Genomic DNA, 17,943 nt, shown 5'->3' on the forward strand with positions numbered 1-17,943 from the left:
CCCGGGGGCCACTCCTCCTCTCAGGTTCCCCGGCTGCCGTGGCTGCCCAGGAGGACGCGGGTTGGGGGCACTGCCGCAGAGGAGACGCAAGGGGCCGGGCTCCGCTGGGGCCCCGCACCCGCTGGCCAAGAGCAGCAGGAACCAGGTGCCACTTGGTCCGAGCCTAGGGCGGCAGCAGCCTCCACAGGAGCAGCGCTGCTGCTGTTTCCAGGCCCTGCTATGTGGTGCAAAGGACGGCTGTAGGCAGGAAACAGCAGCAGCAGCACGGCATCTCCTGCCCCATGGCGGGCTACACTCCCTGCCTGCCCCTGCTGCCGCGGAGGCTGCTGCCTCCCTGGGCTCGGGCTGCCCAGCTCCCCCCGAGCGGCGCCCGGTTCCTGCAGCTCTCGGCCGGCAGGTGTGGGCCCCAGCCGAGCCTGGCCTCTTGCATCTCCTCCATGGCGGTGCCCCCTGTCTGCGTCCTCCTGGGCGGCTGCAGCGGCTGGGGAGCCTGAGAGGAGGAGTGGCCCCCGTGCAAGCGGGGGAGACTCTGAGGTGAAGAGGCTGCTGGCGGGGCCTGAGCGCTGGAGACTGACAGCTACCTGTCCCTAAGCGATAGTGTAAAAACAATTTTTAGACACCGATTTTTGGCACCCCCCAAATCTTGGCACCCCAGGCGGCCGCCTCATTGTTACACTGGCCCTGCTGGTACTAGTCCCTTTCTGAGCAGCATCAGTTTTATCACACTGCCCCTGCTGTTTAGGACCTCTTCAACTGAGCCATCACAAATAATCAGTCTGGGCAGAATTCAATTTTTAAAATCATTTTGATCAACTTAAATTTTTCATAGTTGTGGGAAATTAGGTGTGTGTGTGTGTGTGTGGGGGGGGAGACAGAATCACTGCTGTGTAAAATATACAAAGCAAACAGCCCCAAAGCAAACCCTACTAGTCTCAACCAGCATTTTGTCTTTGTCTAGCTGTAAATTCTGATGATGAGAATGTTTTTCAGGCGGTCGGTGGGTGCACGGGGACATGGATGGTTCCTGGCCGCCTGGGACTCCTTCCCCGTGGCGGGGGCCGGGCTGCAGGGGGCTGTGCGGAGCGCTATCGCCGCTTTGCAATCAGGGGGGGCTCTAGCCATTTAGCCGCCCCAAGCACGGCGGCACGCAGCGGGGGGGCACTCTGCCGGTCGCGCGGCTCCGGTGAACCTCCCGCAGACGTGCCTGCGGATGCTCCACTGAAGCCGCGGGACCAGCGGCCCCTCCGCAGGCACGTCTGTGGGAGGTCTGCCCGAGCCGCCAGCCGTGCGACCGGCAGAGCGCCCCCCACGGCATGTGCTTGGCGTGCTGGGGCCTGGAGCCGCCCCTGTTTGCAATGGCCCAGGAACGCTGCGGGACCAGCCGCTGGCGAGGGACAAACGAGGCAGCCTGAGGTGAGGTGACTTGCCCAACCACAGTCACCGGCTGGGGGGGGCGGGCTCCTGAGGCCCGGCCTCCCGCACCGAGCGCTGCTACGGCTGGCTCGGGCCTGGGCGGGGCGCAGCGGCCAGGAGCGGCTGTAAAGCCCTCGGGAAACACGACGCGGGCGGGGGGAGGGCGCAGCTCACCGCCCTCTGCCCCACAGTCTCGCGCTGTAGCCCGGAGCCCCGGGCCAAGCGGCCGTTAGCGGGAGCTCGGAAACGGGGCGAGGCGCGCGACCGAACAGGAACGTGGACGGCGGCTTCCCGCGCATCGCCCCGCCCCTCGCTCACGCGCTCAGGCCCCGCCCCTCGCGGGCCGGCCCGTTCAGCGCCCGCCCCTCCCCTCCCGTCCGTGCTGCGGCTGCGGGTGTGTGTGTGTGTGTGTGTGAGGGCGGCCGGGTCCTTCGCTCCCCTGCCCAGTGGCCGCCGCCGAGAGCGGCCCCCTGCGCGGCGCGGCCATGTGCGAGCCCCGCAAGCAGGACATTGTCGCCATCTTCAAGCGGCTCCGCGCCGCCCCCACCAACAAGGTAACGGGGCCGCGGTTGGGCGGGAGCCGGCGCTGCGGGGCGGGGGGAGCCGAACTTTGTTAGTGACACGTCGCACTGTTGGGAGCGGGAGGGGGCGGTGCCAGCGGATCTCCCCTCCCCCCGCTGTGACTGGCCAATGGGATCCTGGGGGGCCACGGTCCCGCCTAGGGCTGACGGGCCCAGGGACCCACCAGTGCTCCCCCCCCTCCCTGCCATGGGCAGCCCCCGCCAGAACAGCGTGTGTGTGTGTGTGGGGGGGGGGGTCTGTCACAAGGAGGGAACAGCCTTTTGTGTAGCCTGGCAGCGGGGGTGGGGGGGTTGGTCTCTACGGGGGACACACTAGGGAGGGGGAAGAGCTGTATGAGCTAAAGGATGATGTTGGCACAAGAACAGATGAGTGTAAACTAGCCGTGAAGAAATACGGGTTAGACGTTAAAAAAAAGGGAGGAGTGAGGCTCTGGAACAGCTTCCTGAAGGGAGTAGTGGCGGGCAAACAATTGGGTTAGTTTTAAGTGGGAGCCGGACAATAATAAATTGGATTGTGTGAGGGGGTTGCTGCTGATGGGGGGAGGAGAGGCTTCACTTCCGGTTTGTGTCTTCTAGTCCTAAACCTCATGCTTCAAGGTTTCAGTCAGCCTCTGGTCGGTGTCAAAAAGGGATATCCCTGGCCTCCCCCAATTTAATGTGTGCGTATGTACAGTACAACCTCAGAGTTACGAACACTTCGGGAATGGAGGTTGTTCCTGACTCTGAAATGTTTGTAACAAAAAGTTGTGGTCGTTCTCTCAAAAGTTTACAACTGAATATTGACTTAATACACCTGGGAGAGGTGAGTATGGGGAGCAGGGTGCCATAATCTCTTGAACCCCAACCTTCCCCTACTTCCAAACAGCTGTTACTTTATGGCTAGAGCTTCCCATATTCAGGACAAACACAAATGAACCCTCTCAATCCCTGTGTGAGGTGGAGAAGTAGCATCATCCCTATTTTACAACTGGGGAATGGAAGCAAAGAAAGTTTCAAAACAGAAGCTATGGTTAGACTGCAGTGGATTTAACATCTTGTCTCTTTCCTGAAACTACTTGAAATAATAAAAGTGGCATCATTCTTTTTGTAGTTCGTAAATTGTGCTGTTGTCTTATTTCAAATTACTTGGACCATTGTCCAATCGGCACTTTTTTTCCCCTCAGTGTTCTGAAGCACTGCTTGATTTTGTTGTTGCCTTGTCACTAAGATGTTCAATTAGCTTTTATAAACTAAGAAGAAAACTTTATTCACTAAGAACCCCTTCAAAACTATGAAAACTAATTTCATTGGCCCTCTTTCACACCTAATGAAAGGAAAAATCCAAATATGAAAGATGCATGATTTGTAGTATAATCTCAGAATATTCTTCACGGTTTTCTCATCAAGAATTGTTTTGTGCTTTGGCCCTACCAAAATAGACCAGTGATTTTCAAACTTTTTTTTTTTTTGGACCCAGCTGAAGAAAATTGTTGATGCATGTGACCCAACGGAGCTGGGGATGAGGGGTTTGGGGTGTGGGAGGGGCTCAAGGCTAGGGCAGAGGGTTGGGGTGAGGGCTGCAGGGTGGGGCCAGAGATGAGGAGTTTGGGGTGCAGGAAGGGGTTCCAGGTTGGGGAGGGGGGTCAGGGCTTCAGTAGGGGATTGGGGTGCAGGAGGCGGTCAGGGCTCTGGGCTGGGGGTGCAGGCTCTGGGGTGGGGCCAGGGATGAGGAGTTCCAGGGATGCAGGAAGAGGTTCCAGGTTTGGGGCAGCTCAGGGCTGGGGCAGGGGATTGGGCCGCGGACTTACCGCCGGCAGCTCCTGGTCAGCAGCGCAGCTGGGGTGCAGAGGCAGGCTTCCCGCCTGTCCTGGCACCGCAGACTGCACTGCGCTCCAGAAGCGGCCAGCAGCAGGTCTGGCTCCTAGATGGAGGCGCACAAGTGGCTCCATGCAGCTCTCGCCCCAGGCACTCCCCGCCCGTCCCCAAGCTCCCATAACCGGCCAATGGGAGTGTGGAGCCCCCTGGCCTAGTAGCTGGACCCGCTGCTGGCTGCTTCCGGGGCGCAGCCCAGAGTCGGAGCAGGTAGGCCCTAGTCTGTGTTAGCTGGGCAGCACTGCCGATGGGACTTTTAACTTTGACTTTTACTGTCTGTAAGTGCCTAATAACGTTTTGGTCTTATATGAGAAACAGTGGTAATGTGTTGAGGCCTATCTGGTCCAACGTTTTAGCCTAATTCTCACCCTAACAGGTATGCGATGAGGAACATGAAGCCCTGTCTTCTCTGCCTTGCCACATAACTCAAGTCACATCCCCACACACTTCCTGAACTTGAATATAGTGGGGCTTTTAATTCAGGTTGGCTGGTCTGTCAGGCATAGACTAAAGCTTGAATTAGCACAATTTGTTAGCGGCTAACACAACTATTCTGTCATGTGGATGCAGATTAGTTCTACTCAAATGCAGCTCGTCCTCCAATGCCTACCCTCAATTTCCCCCATGTGCCCAGAAAGGACAAACAAATTCTAATTCAATCCATTGGGAAATAATTTATAGAGCAGCTCAGCTTACTTTCATGCAAAGAATTTCTAAAAATATGCCTGTAGAAGTCTTAGGGCCACACAAAAGTGAGGGCAGCAGCTGAAATGTTCTTTCCCAGTATGGCTTCAGTTACTCAAGTTAGGCTAGCTCAAAAGAGGAGTATCTCAAGTGTCCTTAACTCAAGTGAACTTTGCAGGGAAGACATACATTGCATCTTATTTACTTCCAAAGACCGAGAGAAGAAGGGGGAGAGGGGAGGAAGAATGAAAATTCATTGTCCCAGACAACTTTCCTGTATCTTTGTGTGTGTTTGTATGTTTGTTTGTCTTCAAAGGTAACATTTTTGTTCATTTATTCTTTTATTTTTTTGTTACAACTTGTCCTGTGTCCTGTTTTTCTAGGCATTTCCTTATTCCCCTCCCGGCTTTCCATACTTTCTTTCATGTTCATTTTTTGCTGACATGAGGAGGAAGTGCAAGACTTGGAAAAGCTGTGTATTCTCATATTTTTTACTAATGTCCTTGGGCTGTACTGCTGCTGTAAATGTTAAAATATACAAGTTGGGAAGAACTTGGGTATTGTTGGCACAATTTATTACAGCCCTCCCACCCCTGAGCAAAATAAGCTGTATTGGTCAAAACTACATTTACACTAGAGGCTTTTGCTGACAGTTATGTTCACAGATCACATCTTACCATTCCCCTGACCAACACAGCTATGCCGACAAAAGATTGTAGTATATAACTGGCCCTAGTCTGCTGGAGATGGGGTCTGACTTGCTACCTGTTTTATGGTTGTGTCTATGCTGAGGTGAGAAAACTGAAAATTTTCCCTTTCCCCTTTTACCAAAAAGGATAGATATTTGATAGGTTTCTTTGTAGTCTTAGAACTTTTCACTATACCCTTTATCTTCAGTTAGTAAGGCCATGTCTACACTACCACTTATGTCGCTTGGGGGTATGAAAAAACACTCCCCCGAGCAACATAAATTTCGCCCGCATAAGTGGTAGTGTGCATAAAGCGAATAGCTATCGCCACTCTTTGGGGGTGGTTTAATTATGTTGATGGGAGAGCTCTCTCCTGTCGGCATAGAGCGGCTACATGAGAGATCTTAGTGGCACAGCTGCATTGGTACAGCTGTTCCGCTGTAAGATATTTAGTGTGGACCTAAATCTTATTTACTTAAAATTTTTGTGTAATTAAGTAATCCTTTCAGCTAAGTATATGACTTAATTTACTGACCTTTCAAAAATTATAAAAACATCAAATCATCTGGTGTTTGTGTTGTCATTTTTTGTGTCATTGTTCAATGCTAAAAAGTAGGGGATAACTAATCTCTTTAAACTGTAAGTGTTTCAGGGCATGGGCTGTGTTTATTTTTGTGTATAGTACAGTTCCCACTGACAGTGCTTCACTAAAAGATCAGAATAATTAATTGCCTGAGCAAGATTTGTAACAGTCAAAATAGACTATTTATCAACACTGTGTAGTTTGATATATATTAATTGTATTCTTTTAAAATTAATATATCTAGAGAGGACATTACTCAGAGGGGTCAGTGCTGGATTCAGTTAATCAGCCCAGCTCCTTAAGTGCCACACTCACACTAAATGTAGCCCTAAGAGATTTTGGTATTTCCATATCCGGTAGTGGTATATATCATTATATATAAAGAGATGGTACTTTGTGAGTACTGGTTTAATAAATGCATGTTGCAAGACACTAAAGAGTTTATGTGAGTTATCTGTTCTCTGGTGCAAACATGCTGATTAGCTGATGCTTGATTTTTCAGAAATGACTATTAAGATGATGAACAGAAAAGCTTCCTTTAAAAAACATTTTAACATCCAAAGTCAATGCAGTAGAAACAGTATTACAAGCAAAACTCGAAATAAAGTAACTGAGAATGATTTTCTGCTTTAATTGCCTGCTAGAATTTAGGAGCAGGGTTCTGCTTTCCTTGCTGGTGTTGACAAATGTCTGTACCTAAAACAGTGTGGGGAATACCCCTGCTCTGTTTTTAGGTGGAAATGATTTCATAAACTATTTCAGAAATGCTAGTTCTAATTAAAATTTATATTAATTTCCTGTCACAGTTCATGCAAGTTTAGAATAAAAAAGAGTTCTGAATGCTGAGTAAAATGAATGTAAATATTGTTTTAATGAGGTGGACGATTCTACTTCTGCAACAACAGTGGTGTGCATGGTGCTTAATACCTAAGATGCAGCGTCTACAAAATAGTAGACTTCACAAAGTAGTATATACATTGTTTCTGTATACCCAACTATTTATAAATAATACGTGATTTCATACTGTGAATTTTCACAGATGACACAGTAAAATAGCCAGTTCATTTAGAGCTAGATCCTGCACCAACAAAGATACTGAACTTCACTGCACTGTGACAGTCAAATTTACAAGATGATGCAATCAGTTTTAAGATGATGTAATCAAGATAGCTACAAGGGAACAAATGTTTATAAATCACATAGAAAAATGCAATATTTTGGACTACTTATTATGTTGAACTTTTTAAACACTTGGTTGTTTAAACATAACCACTTCCTGACATTCAGATATTTTTCTCCTATGTTCACTGGGGTAGATTGTTAGAGTCTAGGACACAGAATAGAGCTGTAAGTATATTCTGGTTTCTCATGTTTACAAACAAGCAGGTTGGTCTTATTAGCTTCAGTCCGAGTATGAACACTTTCTTTCCTTCAGTTAGAAGAAATTGGGGGGGGGCGGAAGAGACCAGGCTCATATTTGAAATAATTTTTATTACAATTTTGGATTATTAAAAAAAAAAGGATGAGTTTTGGACATTAAGTCCGTGCTGATAGCAAGATTTTTTTATTAGGTGGCATAATTAAGGGCATGTATGCACTACAGCCTCTACAGCAGAACAGCTACAGTGCTGCAGCTGTGCTGCTATAGTGCTGTAGAGTAGACAGTTCTACATCAACAGAAGGGATTCTTATACTGATGTAGTTAATCCATCTCTCTGAGAGGCAGTACTGTAGCTAGGTTGGGGGAAGAATTCCTCTGTCTAGTTACAAGTTTCAGAGTAGCAGCCGTGTTAGTCTGTATCCGCAAAAAGAACAGGAGTACTTGTGGCACCTTAGAGACTAACAACTTTATTTAGTTATTCTCTAAGGTGCCACAAGTACTCCTGTTCTTTCTGTCTAGTTAGTTGCTTCTACAGCAGGGCTTAGGTTGACCTAACTTTGGCACTCAGGGTGTGAAATTTTTCACAGCCCTGAGCAACATAGCTATGTTGATCTAATTTTTAAGTGTAGATTAGGACTTAGTCTATTTGCAGTAAATGTTTTAAAGGAAAAAGATCAGTAAACGTTGTCGCTTCTGTAGGCTGAGAGCATTGCACACATCAGGGGCTTTTTGCATTCCTCCATTTACTCCTCCCACAAGCTTCCTGTGTGCTAGTCTCCCATCCCATGTCCCTCTGTTTCAGGGACTCCCTGCAACCCTCCTCCCCCAAAGCCAGGGTCTATGTCAGCCCCCTCATTACCTCCTTTCCCACCATGCCAGGGGCTCTGTGTTTTCCCTGTCTCATTCCCCCTACCATTATGCCAAGGGCTTTTTGTGCCTCCACCTTCCCCCTATGCTAAGCACTCTGTGTGCCTCCATATTTCCCTCCTTTCCCACCATGCCAGGAGCTCTTTGTTTTCCCAGGGTCCCCTCCCTCCATACCATTTTCCCCCATTCTCCTCATTATAATAAGGGCTCTAAGTCCGCACCCCTAATTTCCTCCTCCTGCCCATGACAGGGGCTCTGCGCACTCCTTTTCCCCCCATGTCAGAGTCCCCAATTATTCTTCCCTTGAAATGAGCTCTTTGTGCACCCTATCCCCCATTTTCCCTCCACCATTCTTACAACGGTCTATCTGGGAGGCAAGTCATTCAGGGTGGTGTTGTGGGGGAGGGATAGCTCAGTGGTTTGAGCATTGGCCTGCTAAACTCAGGGTTGTGAGCTCAATACTTGAGGGGGTCATTTAGGGATCTGGGGCAAAAATCTGTCTGGGGATTTGTCCTGCTTTGAGCAGGGGGTTGGACTAGATGACCTCCTGAGGTCCCTTCCAACCCTGATATTCTATGATTCTATACTGTAAACTGTGTTGGAAGGATGGGCAGAGCTGAGATGTGGGGTATTATGCTGAATGTGTTTGTGGATGCCCTTTATCTATAGACCTACTCCTGAGGTGGTAGGAGTTCCACTGGTGCAGCACTATAGCTGTTCTGCTGCGTTTGCTAACCAGATGCAAAGGCCTCTGTTTGTGCCCCATAGTCCTCTTCAGTTTTTCACCAAAATCTCTGTAGAGTTATGCGCACTGATGCCTAGAACATTCCCTATAATCTTAGAATTCAGGTTCAAAAGTTATGTTACATACAGAGAAATGCCATCAAGTTGAGTGTGAGGGCTCACTTCCCTCAGCCACCAAAAAATAAAAGTCAGGATTACTGGAACAAAACATGAAAGCTGAAATATGAAACTGAACTAATTTTTCCATGCAAATCCTGAAAATAGATGCACAGGCCCAAATCCTGCATAACTTGGATGGATGCAAGGGATCCTTCCTTCAGGCAAGAGAGTGGCTGTGTGGCACTTCTGCCTGCTCATTTCTGTGTTATGGGGAACCAGAAGATCAGCGTAACAACAGATCCTCTGGCTCTGTTCCCAAACAGACACATTAGGAGCCACAGAGAGCTGGGTTAAGCAATACATGGGAAGAATGCTTACCATACCGGTTTTGCTGTCAGGAACCCTTTGCATCTACAGGGGAAAAGGAAAGCATGTGGGACATCGTTACCAACAATATTAACTGATGCTACATAAACCCACTGAGAAGAGAATAGACCCAGTTGGTATTAGACACGTTATCTGAATCATTTATTACCATGATGAGAGAGGAATGTCCTTGAAATGCTATTCCTTAAACACTTGTTGTTTTTAATAATATAGAATGAGTTGTAACAAACTTATTCTTGGGCTATTTTGATATGGGTTCTCTTAAATGTGCATGTTGCTTGTCTTTTAAACACAAAAGCTTGAGAATATAAAAACTAAATGGCTGATAGCATAAGTTGATTGCGAGGAAGTGTGTTACACTTTTCACAAATATTTTTAACAAATTGAACATTATGATGTTAAGATTCTATAATATATGTATTTGTATGTTGCCAGCGGCGTGCTAGATGTACTGCAGGTATGCACGAAGACAAATTCTCATCCCCAAGTATCTTACAATTTATGTAGCTGCTTACATTCTAAATAGATGGAATGAGTAAGTGTTCGTATGAGTGGAAGTGACTACTTTGTCATTAATTATGTTGAATTTAGGAGTTCCTTAGAAGATAGTGGATTGAACAGACTAGGAGCCGGGAATTTCAGATTTCTAATTCTCCTGATTAGTTGTGAGAGTTGGGCAAGTTGCTTAACCTCAGTTTGTTTCCCCATCTATAAAGTAGGGATAATATAAAATGAACTAGTCAACCTGGGGTCTGGGGATTAGTTTTAAAATGCTAAGCACTACATAGGTATTAGTCAAAAAGTATCTTTTAGTAGGAATTGATTAATTTGTTAATTTATCTTTTTTAGGTGTGTTTTGACTGTGGAGCCAAAAATCCTAGCTGGGCAAGCATAACATACGGTGTTTTTCTTTGTATTGATTGCTCAGGGACCCATCGATCACTTGGTGTTCACTTGAGTTTCATTCGGTAAGTAGTTAGCACGATTCTATGCTAAATAAGTGGTAAGATTTGTTTCCAGTGTTTCTGTCACAACATTATGTGGTTCTTCAGAGGCTTTTATTGTGGACACTTATTAATGAGGGAATGAGCTTTTCATTCTAAGTTACTGGTTCACATCCATCTCATGATGGTACTGGCTGCAAGTTATCTGCTGTATATTTGGGAACTAGATAAATGAGAGAGGAGAGAGTCTCAGTAGAGTTCCTATTGTGCACATGTTCACATTGCACAAGCTGTGGTACAAAGATAATTAAGTCCCTTGTTGGCAGCCTTGTTCAAACTTCCTTGCAGGAGATGAAGATTTGAACAGGCATGAAATTGAACTTAATTCTCTCATCTTTATGGTTCTTCTATATCAGGGTTGAGCCAGATTTCTGCAGCTTTGCGTAGAGATTGTTTGTCATCTTTAGCTGTGTGTTACAAGGTACTGAGTATTCTTTCATGGGTACATGCATCAGAAATGTTTAAAAGGACAGTATGCCTCTGTTCTTTAAACCTGTAATGGTGAAATATGGCACCATAGTCTCTTCATTGTGGTGTAGCAGGTGAGATGATACTTGCTTTCCCTGATAAAATGAAAAATATGGAAAATTGGTAACAGGTGTAATTTTCCCTGCCTTTGAATATTGAAGGAACCTTCACAAAAACTAGGTGATTATCTTTGCAGGAATGAGATTGTCAAAGTGTTATATTCTCATACGTAGGCACAAATGTAAATATTTGGAAAGGGAGTTGTATTGTGTCAGGGCCTCCACCATATTGCCTGCAGTTTTCATTTTCTTTTTTGACTTTTATAATTGGAAAAACTTTAAACCCAGACAGAAGCCTAATGGAGCTTTCCCTATTCACATAGCCTAGGTCTACACTTTAAAACTTTTGCTGATATAATAAAAGTGGTTAGAAGTGTGGGTTTTTTTTAAATTTTAAACAACATTTTATTCCAGCTAAAGCCTTTGTGTAGATGCAATTATAAGAGCAAAAAAGTTATTTTACTGATATAGGTTATTTCGTTCAGGCAACTGGTGTAAGCTATGCTAGCAAGAGCACTCTTTTGCCTGTAGAAGCTGCATCCTACACTAGGGGAGTTTGCAGGTGCAGCTATGCTATTAAATATTTTCTAGTGTAGACCAGACCTTAGACACTGAACAGTTAATTAGAGTCCTGGGAGAAATTCTTTGCTAACCCTGCCTTACCTAAGGCTATGCATGAGTTTTATGGACAGCCCAAAAGGTACTTCGATTCTTGGGACTGTCCTGAGTAGACCCTTTAATTTTGTCCTCAGTAAAACAGTACAGGATCCCCATGCCTACAAGTTATTCCATAGTACACCAACATAATAACTCCACTTCCCCTCTGAAGTCGGTGCAAGCACTCCTGATGAGGGGACACACCACTGACAGAAGGAGGGTAGTGTGGACATGAAAAACTGCAGTAATTACTGCAGTGGCTGTATGTCAACTTAACTTAAGTTTGTAGTGTAGACATGCCTTGAGTTAGTGTAGGGGTTTTGTCTACAATAATACAGGTTTTGAACTGTAATATTTATTACAAACTGCTAGTTTTTCTTAAAACAACTTTTAAAAGATGTATTTAAAATTGTTTTTGAAAATAACATTTAAAATGTTTCCTCTGCTTAGATCTACGGAATTAGATTCCAACTGGTCTTGGTTTCAGTTGAGATGCATGCAAATAGGAGGAAATGCTAATGCCGTAAGTATATCTTAGAAAAGTTTTTCTTATTTCAAGTATTTGCTTATCATGTTTAACAGCTCCACACTTAGCTTCATTGCTCATTTCATGTGTTAGTGAAGAATTCAGGGATGAAGAAGTTAACTCCACAGCCCCCTAGAATATTTGTGTATTTTTTGTGTGTTTCAAGTTAAAATAATGAATTAACTGCTGCACTCCTAAAACTTTATACATCCTGTTGGGAAGAAACTAGTTTATATGGAAATGGGGTCATGACAATATGTGTGCTGTTTCAAGAGATTTGCACAGACTTCAAAGGCATAAGATCAATAAATGTGTCTCTTAGAATTCTAGCAAAATACAATGTTACTTTGAATTTTCCATATGTTTTGGCCTTAGTGAAAGGAAGAATCAGCTGTGCTGAAAGATTACACAAGCGATAGCATGAAATGTTATTGGTTATTTTCTATCCTAATATTCTAAGGAAAAAAAGACAAAAATGCAGATCTTTTTTAAAAGAAATGGCAAATACCCAAAATAATTAGGTTAGTTTTTACTTTTTCTTCTATATGCTTTATTTTTGTTGGCCAAAGCTCAGTTTTTAAAGTGAAATGAATACAGATATGGCGAAGGGAAAATATTAAAACATATCTTTTCAAAATTTGTGTTTTGTCATCTAATACACAATGATAAGAGTTCTTGTATACAATTCAGTTGGTACCAACAGGGCCCTTGTAAATTCATTATCTAATATGAGTTACTGTTTGAAATTTGTGATACTGTAGCTAATGAACTAAAAATTTCCCATGTAACTTGGTTTCTGTAATAGTTGCACTCAAATTCTGTTAAATTGCATTGTCATATATTTCATATAAAGTTTTTGTTTTATTTTTTACTAACTCTTGTTTCAGAATATTATTAATTTTTGCTATTTCTTTACTGTAGTTGCAATTTAATCTTGAACCTCAGCTACCACAGTGATTAGCTCCCTAGAAATATCTAAGGTAGTTAGAAAATCAGTATAGTCTTCTGAGGTTCTTCTTCTTCCCAGAATAGCTTTCTCTTGTAACTGAGGCTGAGATTTTCAAAACTGTGTGCCTAAAGTCACGCTTGTAAGTGTATATTTAGAGGCCTGAATAAATGGCCAGGTTTTTCAAAGTGCTGAGCACCCAGAAGTTTCCATTAAAGTCTCTGGCAGTTTATTTGGACATTTAAATATGTATTTAGGAGTCTAACTTTAGGCACACAGTTTTGAAAACCTCGGGCTTAGAGCCTATTGCAGTTAAGACTGAAACACAGTCGCTGGATTTGTTAGCCTTTCTAGAAACTGTTACACTCTGTATCCAGCCTTCAGCTATACAGTAGCACCTCACTTAATGTTGTAGTTATGTTCCTGAAAAATGCAACTTTAAGTAAAACAATATTAAACGAATCCAGTTTTACCGTAAGATTTAATGTAAATACGGGGGGGCGGGTTAGGTTCCAGGGACATTTTTGGGGGCAGACAAAGGGCATTGCATACTATACAGTACTGTACTGTGGTTGGGAAGTGCCCCTGGCTTACCCCACACAGGCACAGCCCGCTGCAGGCAAGGACGCTACGAAGCACCGCTGCAGCGGCAGCTTCCCTGGAGAAGAACAGGCACCAACTTTGCAGGGGGATGCTCCAGGCCCGCCTCTTCCCGTCCCCACTCCACTCCAGGCCCACCTCTTCCCACCCCCACTCCACCTCCACTATGGAGCACGTCGCATCCCCGCTCCTGCCCATCTCTCCCAGCACTTCGTGCTTAGGACTTTCTGGGAGGGAGGGGGAGGAGTGGACATGTGGCACTTCCCCGTGGCGCCGCCTCCCTCCCTCTCTCCCTCCCAGAAAGTCCTACGCACCGCCAAACAGCTGTTTGGCAGTCGGGTAAGCGCTGTGGGGGAGGGGGAGAAGAGGAACTTGTGCAATGCTCCCTTGTAAGTCGCTGCTCTTCCACAGAATCTTACAAGCAGTGGACAGATCAGGCAGCCAAACAATGTTATAAGGGAGCATTGCACAACTTTAAATGAGCATGTTCCGTAATTGAACAGGTACATAACTTTGAAAAAATGTTAAGTGGAAGGACGTTAATTGAGGAGTTACTGTAGTAGGTTGGCAAGCATTTCTACATGTTACTAATATTGAATTATTTATCATCCATAACTGTGCTCTGAAGAAAGTGTCAAAGTTTCAGATTCACCATTCCTAGATCTTTCAAGCAGTTTTGGAATGCACCAATGTAATTTACGTAGGTTGATAGATTAGTTTTCATATTAGAAGAACTCCATCATCACCATTCATGAAGTCTGAATGAATAAAGGTTTTTTCTTTCCTTTAAGCTTTTATTTTAGTAAGATATTCTGTAATCAAATATGTTTGTTGAAGTGGATTTTGCATATTCCCACGTATGGTGATAAGTTCAACTTGGCTGGAGAGCATGAGGAAGAGCAGTGCCTACTGGAAATGAGTGTCCTGTATAGCCAAGAACATTCAGAGTCATGGTTGTAAGAGACTGTCTGGTCCCCAGCTTCCTCAGTTCCTTCCTTTCCAGGACTAGGGTTCTTTGCAACATGCATGAAGAGGTTTTCTGAATATTTTTTTAAATTAAAATCTCCTGTTAGCATGTTTATAGTCGTCATAGTGTTTCATAGATTTTGCACTGTTGCACAGCTAATTTAGTGGACTAGTTCTGTTTTTGTTCTGGAACAAGACCAGGAAAAAGAGACCAGATTTCAACAGTGGTTCAGATTGTCTTGCTGCAATCAGGGAACCTTTAATGTTAAAACTGTTTAAATTAATTAGTGTGTGTTGGACAGACCCTTATTATTAATGCAAAACTGATATTAATATATTATTATAACTTTTTAACTTATTAAAACTTGTTTGTATCCTTAGTGAATATAAAGATATGGATACAAGTAGGTTATAGTCAAAAATATAACACTTGTTTGTTTTAGTTAGTTATATTATAACATGTTCAGGATGGTTAAAGGAATTCCAGGAGGTTTCTGCTTTTTGTAACCCCGGAGACAAACAAACCGAAAGAGTGTCTTATCTAGACCAAGAAACCTCCCTTTTTATAACATACCAGCTTGGTACAAATGTAATTCTTATTTCAAGAAAACCAACTATGTAAAAAATTCATGTTTTAGGAAAATACCTAATTGTAAAAAGGAATGTAGGGTTGTGTTATCAGATCGATAAACGTAAATGATCTTTTTCATCCCCCTTCCACCTGTCCAAAACAAACAAACAACCCCAGAACAACAGCAAAAATGTCTAAGTAAACCTACACAACGAATTCAGAAAATTTCCTTTTTGAAATTTTATAATTAGTCTAAAAACTTCATTCAGAAAAGTCTCTAGGAAAAATCATGTGTAGTTGAAAATGATTTAAACCTGTGGGCATGTCTACACTACAGACTTAATTACTACGACGGTGGGATGTCGACTTAGGTTGGTTGTGCATGTCCACACCACACTCTGTCAGTGAAGTGCATCCTCAGTAGCAGCACTTGCATCGATACATAGAGCAATGCACCATGGGTAGCTATCTCACAGGGCAACTTGCCACAGAGGAGTTTTGGGAAGGGTTTGCAGTGCCTCCTGGGACCAAAACATTCTCACAAGTGTCACTGGAAACATAACTTTAAGGTCCCATAAAGCAGTTTTCTCCCTCCCCTGATTTCATCTGCAATCTGTAATATTTCATGCCTTTTTTTCAAAAAGCTGGTCTAGCCACGCATATGCCATATGCAGAGAAGCATGGACACCGCTCAGCTGTGCCCTATTGTGGTGAGCGTTGCAAACACCACATGCCTTATCCTGTGGTTTTTCCAGAGCTGTGAGATCTGCCGCATGGAACATGGCAGTGTCCTTCAAATAGCCCCAAGGGAAGCCGTGGAATGAAACAATTCCCGGTTGCTGTTGGCAGTCATGCAGCGGCTCAACATAGTGGAGGATCTGGTCCCAAAAAACAAGCACTGATTGATGGGATCGCATCATTATGCAGGTGTGGGATGATGAGCAGTGGCTGCAGAACTTTCATATGCACAAGGCCACTTTCCAGGAATTGTGTGCAGGGCTTTCCCCAGCCCTGCAGTGCAGCAACACTACAATAAGACCTTCTCTGACGGTGGAGAAGTGAGTGACGATTGCTGTGTGGAAGCTTGCAGTGCCAGTCAGTGGGAAATCAATTTAGAGTTGGGAAATCTGTTGCAGTGATCCAAGTATGTAGGGCCATTAATCACCTTCTGCTAAGAAAGGTAGTGACTCTGGGCAATGTGCAGGACATAGTGGATGGTTTTGCTGCAGTGGGGTTCCATAACTACTGTTGGGCGATAGATGGCACACATATCCCTATCTGGGCACCAGATCACCTTGCCAGAGAGTACATAAACAGAAAGAGATGCTTTTCTGTGGCATTGCAAGTGTTGGTGGATCACCGGGGGCATTTTACCAACTTCAGCATGGGATGATCCAGGAAGGTGCATGATGTGTGCATCTTGAAGAACACAGGTCTGTTCAAAAAGTGATGATGAAATGCTAAGGGAAATTAGAGAGGCTATCAAAATTAAGAACCCAATAATAGTGGGGGATTTCAAGTATCCCCATATTGACTGGGAACATTTCACTTCAGGACGAAATGCAGAGATAAAATTTCTCGATACTTTAAATGACTGCTTCATGGAGCAGCTGGTACGGGAACCCACAAGGGGAGAGGCGACTCTAGATTTAATCCTGAGTGGAGCGCAGGAGCTGGTCCAAGAGGTAACTATAGCAGGACCGCTTGGAAATAGTGACCATAATACAATAGCATTCAACATCCCTGTGGTGGGAAGAACATCTCAACTGCCCAACACTGTGGCCTTTAATTTCAAAAGGGGGAACTATACAAAAATGAGGGGGTTAGTTAGACAAAAGTTAAAAGGTACAGTGACTAAAGTGAAATCTCTGCAAGTTGCGTGGGCCCTTTTTAAAGACATCATAATAGAGGCCCAACTTCAATGTATACCCCAAATTAAGAAAAACAGTAAAAGAACTAAAAAAGAGCCACCGTGGCTTAACAACCATGTAAAAGAAGCAGTGAGAGATAAAAAGACTTCCTTTAAAAAGTGGAAGTCAAATCCTAGTGAGGCAAATAGAAAGGAGCACAAACTCTGCCAACTTAAGTGCAAGAGTGTAATAAGAAAAGCCAAAGAGGAGTTTGAAGAACGGCTAGCCAAAAACTCCAAAGGTAATAACAAAATGTTTTTTAAGTACATCAGAAGCAGGAAGCCTGCTAAACAACCAGTGGGGCCCCTTGACGATGAAAATACAAAAGGAGCGCTTAAAGATGATAAAGTCATTGCGGAGAAACTAAATGGATTCTTTGCTTCAGTCTTCACGGCTGAGGATGTTAGGGAGATTCCCAAACCTGAGCTGGCTTTTGTAGGTGACAAATCTGAGGAACTGTCACAGATTGAAGTATCACTAGAGGAGGTTTTGGAATTAATTGATCAACTCAACATTAACAAGTCACCGGGACCAGATGGCATTCACCCAAGAGTTCTGAAAGAACTCAAATGTGAAGTTGCGGAACTATTAACTAAGGTTTGTAACCTGTCCTTTAAATCGGCTTTGGTACCCAATGACTGGAAGTTAGCTAATGTAACATCAGTATTTAAAAAGGGCTCTAGAGGTGATCCCGGCAATTACAGACCGGTAAGTCTAACGTCGGTACCGGGCAAATTAGTTGAAACAATAGTAAAGAATAAAATTGTCAGACACATAGAAAAACATAAACTCTTGAGCAATAGTCAACATGGTTTCTGTAAAGGGAAATCATGTCTTACTAATCTATTAGCGTCCTTTGAAGGGGTCAACAAACATGTGGACAAGGGGGATCCGGTGGACATAGTGTACTTAGATTTCCAGAAAGCCTTTGACAAGGTCCCTCACCAAAGGCTCTTA

The 17,943-nt window shown here is 44.3% G+C and overlaps 1 protein-coding gene across 2 annotated transcripts in view; it reads left to right on the forward strand.

Annotated features, from left to right (window-relative positions):
- The first annotated feature begins 1,638 nt into the window (after positions 1-1,638).
- ARFGAP3 (ADP ribosylation factor GTPase activating protein 3) overlaps positions 1,639-17,943 on the forward strand; it is a 77,044-nt gene continuing 60,739 nt past the window's right edge. The window contains exons 1-3 of one of the 2 annotated variants that reach the window (XM_039542180.1): positions 1,639-1,967; positions 10,129-10,247; positions 11,918-11,990. In XM_039542180.1, the coding sequence (XP_039398114.1) occupies positions 1,899-1,967; positions 10,129-10,247; positions 11,918-11,990 (261 nt within the window). In that variant the 5' untranslated portion in view covers positions 1,639-1,898. The remainder of the gene's footprint in view (positions 1,968-10,128; positions 10,248-11,917; positions 11,991-17,943) is intronic. The other variant, XM_039542175.1, reaches the window with a different exon arrangement.

The sequence above is a fragment of the Mauremys reevesii genome, linkage group 1 (genome assembly GCF_016161935.1).
Source record: "Mauremys reevesii isolate NIE-2019 linkage group 1, ASM1616193v1, whole genome shotgun sequence".
NCBI lineage: Eukaryota > Metazoa > Chordata > Testudines > Geoemydidae > Mauremys > Mauremys reevesii.